General features: G+C 34.3%; 1 protein-coding gene across 1 annotated transcript; it reads right to left on the bottom strand.

Moving 5' to 3' along the window:
- Positions 1 to 3,505: 3,505 nt before the first annotated feature.
- LOC132621832 (protein NODULATION SIGNALING PATHWAY 2) lies at positions 3,506 to 5,855 on the bottom strand. The gene is made up of 2 exons (XM_060336287.1): positions 5,178 to 5,855; positions 3,506 to 4,711 (listed from the first exon to the last, which is right to left on the bottom strand). Exons 1-2 carry the CDS (start codon positions 5,673 to 5,675, stop codon positions 3,713 to 3,715), a joined length of 1,497 nt encoding a protein of 498 aa, XP_060192270.1. The 5' UTR covers positions 5,676 to 5,855; the 3' UTR covers positions 3,506 to 3,712.
- Positions 5,856 to 10,610: the final 4,755 nt, after the last annotated feature.

The following is a 10,610-nucleotide window of genomic DNA, read 5'->3' as shown; positions in this document are numbered from 1 at the left end:
GTAATCTCCTATTATCCATGCTTGTGGTCATTGATCATTTTACTTGCTTTCTAGGTTAGTTTACATTTCCGCATTAGTTATAATTTTCTCAAAACACCAAAATATTATCTATCGTTTGGCTTTAGCTTAGTTGGTGAAAGTTCCTTACTTTCTTAATCGCCTAACATATTGTTCCCTGTGGGATCGACCCCGACTCATAGTTGGGTAAATTATATTGCATACGACCGTGTACACTTTCTCTTTGAGGAGTGGATTTGGACGTTATCACGTAGGCGCCACATAGGCAAAAGGTACCCAATATGATCAAATTTAGACTGGTTTAAGTACCCAATAGGATCAACCCTCGATTTAGGTAGCCCAGAGAAAAATGTGGCAAACGCTATCTATGACTTTTGCCAAAAAAAAAAAACTAATTAAGCAGTGTCTGATAAATGAAATGCTAATGTACATACAGATGTATAGAGCTCATCATCCTTGATAAGAAAGCACCCATCTTTCCTTTTTATAAACTAGTGTACACAACCGCGCTTTCGCGCAGTCATGAGAACAAACAAAGTAAGATTAAAAGTAATGTCATAGTTTTTGTTTAAAAAACTTTTTTTTTTTGGGTTTTTATAACACTTTTTCGAGATTCTATCTTTATAGTGTTTTTCTAACATTTCCTTCATTAAAATTATTTGACAAAGAATTTTTAGGAATATGCAGGTTCAGTATGAAATGACCCATTGAGATCAGTATACTTGAACTTGATTAAGAAATACAAAAAATAAGAAAATAATAAAAAAGAAAACAAAGGTAATGCGAAAATCTGGAGATGTAAATCGACTCATCTTTTCATTATTCATCTAAAACCTTTTTCTTAATAAGGATAACTAAATGTATCCATTCTTGTTGCACGTTAGATCAAATTCCTACTTCTATTACTTTTTCCCCCTTTTTTATTTTATCCCCTTCTTTTGTATATCTCAATCATATTCTTTTACGTCTTTCAGTTCCAACAACTCATTCTTGTACAGATCATTATATGTTTGGTTTGATTGTTTAGCACAACTTTATTTTCAAAAAGAATATGAAATCTCAATAATTTATGAAGACACACTTGTAACGGTATTTTTAGATCAAAAAAGTAGTAGAACAATTTCATACTATATTTCATGAATTTATTACTGCTTAATTACTAAGTGATCAACATAGAAATATTAAACGATCAACATAGAATTATTAAACTTTTAGCAAGAGAACCTTTCCGATTTACTTATCTGACCTACCGTTGCCTCCTTGGGTATGCAACTACTTATAATATGAAGTAATTACGAACTGATACTTCTTTTCAAAATTTAAACATACAAACTAAAAGTAAAGCAATTTTTATCCATCTATGAAATATAACAAATATATAAAAGGAGGAGCTAAAACATACATGGCCTCTGAAAAATGTCAAAAACATTTTAAAGAAAACTGAGAATACAGGAGACAGAGAATCCTGTTATTGTAAAGTTTTAAGCATCTATTTACATTTACAGAAAACGACCACACTCAAAATCAAATACTCCTATCAAATATCAAAGAACAAAAAATTGACGCCAACATATCTAAACCTAATGAATCAAATAAATAATCCATCAAATTAAACAACGTCTTCTCATTTCGCATTAATTGGAACCTCCCTGTGTCAAAAGAATAATCTTTGCAGAAAAAAGAACTACAGGAATAAAAATTGAGAAACAAAGAAAAGTTAAAATTTCCTTTTACCTTATGTACCATCATAGCCATTTTTAATGTTGTTGTTGTGTCATGAGTAATCAACTTTTTCTAATCTTCTCAATTTTTATAGCCTGCCGAGATGAAAGTGTATATCCTTCTCTTCTCTTAAAATTAAATATTCGAATAGCTATATATATTGCACCTGAGATGAAAACAACCTAAAAATATTTATTTTATGTAGCTTATCTTTTAGAACTTAAAACCACGTCAGTCTTTACTCTTATCATCCAAAATAATATTTTCTCCAAACTCACCTAGATAAGAAAATTTACAATATTATTGCTAAAATGACATGAGAATTCAAATAGTAAGGTGACAGAAGTTGAGAAAGATTAGGGGGTTTATAAAAATAAAAAAAATATGTCAAAGATAAACTATTAAAATGTTGGAATTGAGAAAGCTAAGGAGCAACAGAAATGCGAATGTCTAACTGTTGTTGTCTTGGTTGGTTTATATATACTAAGATTAAGCATTTCACCTTGAATGAATACCACATTCAATATAATTAAATCATAAGAAGTGGAGTGGGAAAAGAGTGTATCGCGTAAGAGTAATTAAGGGAATAATTAAGAAAGTGGCTATTGGACTTGCCACTACCGTAATAGGAGTAATAGTACGTGCACATTTACACAAAATAATAATAGGCATTAATCATAGGAAGGAGAATTAGATGCGGGGCTTTAATTTGAGTTTTTCACCGTAATTAAGAAATTTAAAGAATTGCTTCTTTAGATTTTTGAGATAGCATATTTACAAATATATATAATTAAGAGAGTTAAATGAGTGATTTTTGAGATTTTTTTTTATCATAGCACATAAATGTGAAAAATATAGAGAAAACCCCAGAAAAAGGAGAAAAAAGATAATTATGCTTCTAGGTCATAGAGAGATGCCACATCACCTTGTCTACGCCTAGCTTTATATTATATATAGATTACTCGTTCTTGTTTTTTTGATTTGTTCACATCGCTGACTACAGTTTTAGGAAATAGATTAATATCAAATGCCTTTGGTGAAAAGTACATTCTAGGAATCTTCGCATGTCGAAGTGTTTGTTTACAAATATAAGGGCATGCTTACAGATGCAAGGAGAGGGATAGGGCATCTACCAATCCACTTGGCCAGCTTGGAGTCTCTCCACTGGACATTAAATTATTAGGACCGTTTTGCTGACAACTAACATGACAACATTAACTCCTTAATCTTACTATTAAATTGCAAGCCTTCAATGGGTCCTTAAAAAAAGAATTCATGTAGCACAGTACATTTTTGCATGCTGATGTACGTGCATCGTTAGAAGAAAAAGAAACGGACTAGGCGAATTTTATTTCGCGTTTTAATTTCATTGATTGTGAATTTTAAGGGGAGCTCTTTTAAACACTTTCTGTATTTTTTTCATTTCGTGTAGTCTTTTTCAATAGTTGGTATCAATAGCTCCTCTTATGTGTAATATGTAATGTTTTGTGGAGAAAGTATTTTGCTTCGTTATCACCATAATTACTTATTTGTAACCGATTTCATGTCAAACAAATAAATGCATGAAATATATTTGTATCTAAACTTTTGTCACTTAACTATGGTTAAATTATTTTATATTCTCCTCTTATTGGATTACTTGAGGAGTAATACAGTTTAGTGTAACACGTTAGGTGCTCATAAGTATTTTTACGATTATCCCTCGGCCACTCCATTTGAAAATACTTAGCATAGGATGAAGAAAAGCCTCACAAAAGATTAGTTTCAAACCGAAATAACACAAGAAAGGGGCTAAACAATACACATAATAGAAATTTAGCATAGGAATCGAAGAAAAGCCTCACAAATAATTAGCCTTAATCCACAATAAAACCAAAAGAAAAGGACTAAAACAATACACACACACGGTAGATAGAGACCTGGGGGAGGGGACGGGGTAGGCACACGTACATGAATTATATACATTTTGTTATTACAAATCAGTATCCATTGTGGTCCAAATAGAAGCAGAAAGTAGGCGCCGGGACTTCCACCCTAAAACAAGTTTATTTGTCCCAATTTCCTCCACCCTATACCCATCATTGAATAGGCCCAATAATAATTTTGCTTGACAATGATTTGCAAAGCTTATATTACTCTCACAAAACCCCACATCACCCAACCACTCCACCCATGAGCATATTTCTTCGTTTCCTCGGGTCCGGTAGATCCGGGCCAATGACCCGGTTATTCGTGGCCCGAGGAATACCCGCTCCACTAAAGCCCGAGCTCGGCTTTGCAAAGGGAACCCGGCCTCGAGCGAATCATAGAGTGCTGAGTAGTGATGCAAAGTGTCCATGAACCGGCCCACGAACCCTTCTTCTTCTCCTATGGGCCTCACTTCCTCTTCTACTAGGGTCACGAGTCTCGGATTCAGTGTCTTGGATCCGGATAAAAACGAAGCCACTGAATCCGAGGCTCGATAGCTAAAATGAGGCAAGTGTAGCATGCAATTTATAATTAGAGCTTCTCCTCTAACTAACTTGAGATTTGTTGGCTTAAATGTTTCGTCCGAGTCCAATCTGCAATGATGAAATGAAAATGGTTGACCAATGGATGCAGCAAACGCCGTTAGACGACGACCGGTCTCCTGGACCGTCCCGAAAGAACGACGTCCGCTGCCACTCCTTGACAATGCTGTGATCCGAAGATGGGGAGTTGGGGGCCCATCTTTTCTAGACACCAAGGCTTGCATTAAGGAAGCCCATTGGATTCCTTCCATTATATCGTAGTCCACAATATGGACTCTCCTATCATGAACCACGGATTCCAAGATAGCTTGGTTTGCTGTGAAGTGCCCAAATTTGACAAAAGGAGACATATCCTGTAATAGCTGAAAAGCTGCTAGCACATCTCCCTGATGCTGCTCGTCCTTGTAGTTAGGGGAAAGCATGTGCTTAGCGTGGGAAGAGGCGGCGCCGTCTAGTAGAGCCTGCAGGCAAGAGTGTCAAATAGACGGGTCAGATCGAAATTGGGAATGACAAAGTGTGGACTTGGTAAATAAGTAGGTTATTGACCTAGAGTTGGTAAATAAGCGGGTTATTGACCTACTCAAAAATTACTTGGGCTAAAACAGATAGTGCTCGGATAGTGCTTAAATGGTCAAAATCAGATTATAACTCAAACCGCCTAACTTTTATTAAGTTTTAAATTATTTATTTGTTTTGTTATACGTAATTTATTTGAGTAGCTAATAAAACTTTTTTTTTCTTTTATCATGACTCTATATAACATATCAAATAAAAATATTTAGACAGTTTATTGGGTCAATGTGGGCTGTTGCATATCAACCAAATGTTAAAACGATTGCGCGAATAATGAGCTGAGTTAATAAAATAAGCAAGTCATTAACCCGCCCAGATCTAAACGGGTTGGGCGGGTTATTTTGCCACCCCTACCTGCAAGGCGTCAGTGAAATGCGCGGCCAATCTCTCCATGTTGGTAGCGCCGTTAGGGGACGCTAATTCCTTGAGCCGAACCAATATCACTCTAACCAACTCACGGCATTTGTTAACACCACTTAACGCCTCCGCCGCCGCCATGAGAAGGTGGACAAGCTTCAGCCCGTTGTTATCTTCCGATTGGTTGTTATTAGAATCCTCTGATTCTTCTTCCATCATACCAGCAGAATCATCCTCCGAGGATATCGAGTTGTACAAGTAATTACCCGATCCTAAGGAATTGTTCCCCTGGATCATGGCTTCAATAAGATCTTGGAAATTATCCCCACCTGAAAAAGCATCCCAATCGACAACCGGTGACAAGTCATTCCAAGTGCAACCATGATCATCTTCTGAAGAGGAGGTAGTTGTTGTAGTTGTAGTGGTAGTGGAGGCGGTTAAACTACCATAATAGTCGAAATCTGCGATGGTTGTTTCATCAACCCTCATCGCCATAGCTAACAATAGCAAACGAAAAGTGTTTGTTCTTATGCGTTACTCAAGATGTGCGTGGATTTATAAACAGGAAAGGGAGAAGGAGCTGAAACAAGAGACAGTGGAGGTAGGAAGCTGATTGAGATTAATTAAAGCATATTATTAAAACATGAATTAATTATTATTCTAATGGTCATCATTTGGTGCGCAAGATATGTAAGGTATAAATTTATACTGTCGTTTAAGACTTAATCCTGAATATCACACTTTATCTCATTAAATTTGAAATTATTTTATAAATTACTTCAAAAATTATAATCACAAAACTATAATTCCGGAATAAGTTAGCCAGCAAATCAAACAACCCCTAATAAATAGAGCGGTAATGGTAGGGTTCCATGTTCTATAGTTTGGTCTGGTTTAAATTATTATCCCTTAAAAGGGTGTCATCAAAGTTGATTAATCATGCATTGGTTAATTTACTCTTTTGTCCCAGATATTTTATTAATTTCAGATTTTTGCTCCAATGGTTTTTGTTTATCAATGTGGTCCTCTACCAACTAGAAGGTCGGAAATTTTGAGGTATATGATCACACTCCTTAAGACTGTACGAACCTTACAAAAGTGAGGAAATATTTGAGGTTTCCGACAAACAAAGGGCATTATTTTGCGTCTTAGTTTATTGAAGAAGTATGTGCCATCCATGTCATGTTGTACTACACGTAGAAATAGATCTGTTAAAGTAAGTCTCTACGGACCAATATATGCAAAGAGATAAGTCACTTCAAAACTGTTATGTGGTCCGAGTGCGGGGCTATGCGTATATATTTTCTTATAACGTTAGGGGTCGTTTGGTTGCTGGTTAGAGTTATGCAGATATTAGTAATATATGGATTAATAATAAGAGAATTTATGTATCATCTCATGCAGGGATTAGTTACGCAATGTTTTGTTATTCATATATTAATTATTCCACCTTCTATCCTGCATAAAATAATACATAGATTCTGTCATAATTTATACATGTATTTAGTTATGCGGGTTTCTAAATTGCAAATCATACACTGTATTAATTTTATATATGAATAACTTAACTCCTAACTAGCTACCAAACATGATACTTATTACTTATGCAGGATTTAATACCTGCATAAATCACCTCCAAACCAGCTATACCAAACATACAATTAGTGTTTGAGCTAGTTTTTACGTATCTAAATTATTTCCTCTGATATCTGCCACGAGTATTTCATAGTAACATAAATATCGAATAACTCTGCTCGCTACGACTTATGAATATGAAAAAAAATATGATTTAGCATTATTTAAGTGTGGGATTGGGATGTTCGTATTTTTTATTTTATTTTTGACAAAATAATTATTTTACATATAAAGCATTTTGGTTACAGTAATATTTTTTAGGGAGAATGGAAAAGAAGTATAGGAGAGGATTTTGGTAGAATTTATTGTACTTTTGACGGTGTTGAGTTCTCATATTGGTTAGTGATGATTATTTGGTCATTTTATATATATGTTCTGGACAATCTTCGTAAAGTAAATTAACTAGCTTTTGGAGTTGAGTTAGGAGCAAGATCTATTTTTATCAAAATTTAGAGTTACAATTTGTAATTTTAGTCCTTCAAAAGTCACAAATCATTATATAACTTAAAAAAAGAAGTTATATCATCATAAACTGTTTGTTAGATCAATTATCAATTAAATTATTTGATTAGTCCAGGTCTACTTAATTACAGTATTAGAGAGCGTCTCATTTAACAACGAATATGGTATAAAAAAAATCCAACTAATTAGGGAAAGAAAACTGAAAACAAAAATAACTCACATCAGCTAGTGGCTAATGCTCCCATGTAAGTGTTTTTTTTTTTTTTTAAATTCTTTCTTCCTTTTCACCAACCTTTTAATGTTGAATTAAGTGACATTGGTTGTACACCAGATGTAGGTACTATATGTTTGATTCATCCTACTTAGCAGATTTTAAGAAAGGCTACAGACGTTAAATATGCTAATTGTCCGAAAGAATGCAAAATTTTCTAATGGAGGGTCTAACAATGATACATGTGTTACCACACCTTTTTAATCACTATTTTTAAAAAGCCCATCATTTTTAAATTAATTTTACTAAACTTCAAGGTACACGTATCAAAAGTGTTGGTGTCATGCATGACCAATCTGTATTATACCAAAATTATAATATTGCTTTTACTGCTCTTGCCAGTCATCAGGTGGATGGTGGACCGTGGTAAGATCCCAAATGCATTGTTGCTTTAATTATTCTGAAGTGTGAAAAGATAAACTAACCAAATACATTTGAGATCTGGTAAAAATAAATAAATAAACTCAGACCATCAACCTAACACAAACAGCCGATTATGCAGTTCTGAGCTTACAGTCCCTTTTTATAATGACACATATATTAACAAGGAAAGAAAAAGATGTGATTCTTCAGTAAATTAATCAATGTATTTATTTTTTTAGCATTATATTTATTCCCAACAAGTTTGATTGCTTCCATATTCCAAGGCTCCTCATAGCTTGCAGAAGCAACTAGTATTACAAATCCTTGTCTCTAGCTTTTTCTTATTTGTAATTTGTACGTTAACATGAGTTCAGTTCTTCCAAGTACTAAAATGTTACAAGAAATGTTAAGCTCAGTGTACATTCATAGGCAAATGAAGACAAATTTGAGATATAAAACATACCACAAAATAACAAATTAATAAAGTAACTACTTGATCCAATTTTCTTGGAAATCATCAATTTGAAAGCTCAGTTACAAGTTATTTCAAAAGCTAATTAAATGGCATAAAAATTGTTTGCAAACCCTAGAATAATAATTTGAGTCCACATACACTCCACACTTGTGATGATTCGGTAGCTTTAGAAATAATTTTGTTGGGTGTGCGAACAACGTTTCATATTATTAATATAGTTGAAAAGATCGGGAAGCTACATATAAGTTGTGGAGATATTTTTAAAGATGTGAGACCTTTTGAAAAATTAAAAATTGTGCAGGAGTGGCTGAAAGAGGACAATATCATGACATGTTAAGTATATCTTTGGGTTGGCTTAACCAACCACTGGTATCAGCTAACCCAATGGTTCGATGAGATGAGTACAGTGGCGGATTCAGAATTTTCATTTAGGGGGTTCGGAAAATAAGAAGAAGCTAAATATAATTTATTCAGGGTGTTCATAAGTTAATATATGCACATAAACACAGAAAATTTATCCTATATATACACTGTAATTTTTTACCGAGGGTGTTCGGGTGAATACCCTCGGCCCTCTTTAGATCCGCCCCTGGATGAGTATGCGTGATGGCATGGACAAGACTTCTTACGTTTCAAAGGTAGCTTGGAGAAGCTAGCTCTAGGCTTCGGTGGCCATAAATTAATGCTCGGTCATGTGGGTGACACACAATGAATCTCGGAAATTAACCCATGATCGTGGTGTGGGACCACGTGTAACTTAGTTCGAGGGGCGGGGAGAATGTTGGTGTTCGGACAAAGTACATTGATAGTTGAAAAGATCGAGATGTTGCATATAATGTGTACTGACACTCTTATTAGTATGAGGCTTTTTAGCGAAAATCGTCCGGGCTTGATCGAAAACGGACAATATTACATCATGTTAAGAGAGTACATATATATTTGGATTGACTTCGCCCAACACATTCCACAATTGAAAAAATTTATTAAATGAGGAACTACAATTTCTTATAATCGAGAAATCTTGGATAGACGTAAAATTCGGTGAATAATTGGCATGGTCCCTCTACAGCTTTTATTTAAATACCAAGCTTTTGTTCATAGGTTAGTTCGAACTAAATGGGAAATAAATCCTATTAAGTTTCTTGTCAAGAGAATGCACAACAATCAGGTATTAAAGTCTTTGGTAACTTTCTAAATGCACTTTGAGCAGAAGATCGATATATCGAATACAAGTGTTTTACTGAATAAATTGACCAATACAAGTGTTTTACTGAATTGATAGTAATCAGTCTATGAAGTGTTAATAGAACAGCTTCTGAAGCGCTTTTCTCTCCTTGTAAAATGCACTAGCAAATAGTCTGAGTAATACATTGTCTCAGACTAAGAGGAAGAGATCTAAAAATTATGCAAAGAAAATATTTGGAAACCGATATAAAACTCATTGGAACATAATGCATTATATCCTTGTGAATTATTTCAAGTGACTTCAACATCATTTCTTGTTTAGAGATTTAAAAACTTTAATAAAATAATTTAAAAAATACTCTGTTGAAAGGTCTTGTATGGGCGACTATGTCATGGATGTCACTTAGCCTTGCCGGCTTGTCCGGCTCAATGTTTTCACCATCAATCATCACCTTGTGAGAACTGAGATGCAGACTCATTAAAACTTAATAGAAAATTAACAGTAACAGTAACATTGACAAGCTGACTATTATTAATAATAAATTCCAACGTCTGGCTTTAACTATATTCATAGTTACAACTTGGAGAATGTCACTCTTTAGTGGACCCAATTAGAATCTTTATGAACGATTTAATTTGGAGAGATTGGAAGGCAATGAATGTGATTGGTTTCAATTTCACACGTCACTGCATTTGGCTTCTATGCATTAAAAAAAACAAGAACAGAAAATTGAGTTAACATGCTTGGCAATGCACAACAAAACTGGTCCTAGTTATGGGACAAGTTTCAGTCCTGTTGTGATTATGAGTCATGTTGTGGTTAAAATAAGACTGGTTATAGGTCCTGTTGTGCTTATTAGACATGTTTATGAATAATTTCATTTTTCAATTATTCAATCATTTTATTTTATCAAGTGTAATGTTAGCCAGATTAATCAACCTTTATTTCTTTCGATGGGTTCAATTATGACCCGTTATCTCTATTATGGTACACGGGATTTGTACACTTTCTTCCTTTGGCATGCATATTGTTTTGCTA

This window comes from Lycium barbarum, chromosome 2 (genome assembly GCF_019175385.1).
Source record: "Lycium barbarum isolate Lr01 chromosome 2, ASM1917538v2, whole genome shotgun sequence".
NCBI lineage: Eukaryota > Viridiplantae > Streptophyta > Magnoliopsida > Solanales > Solanaceae > Lycium > Lycium barbarum.
Note: the sequence above shows the minus strand (reverse complement) of the source record. Positions and strands in the feature narration are given on the sequence as shown.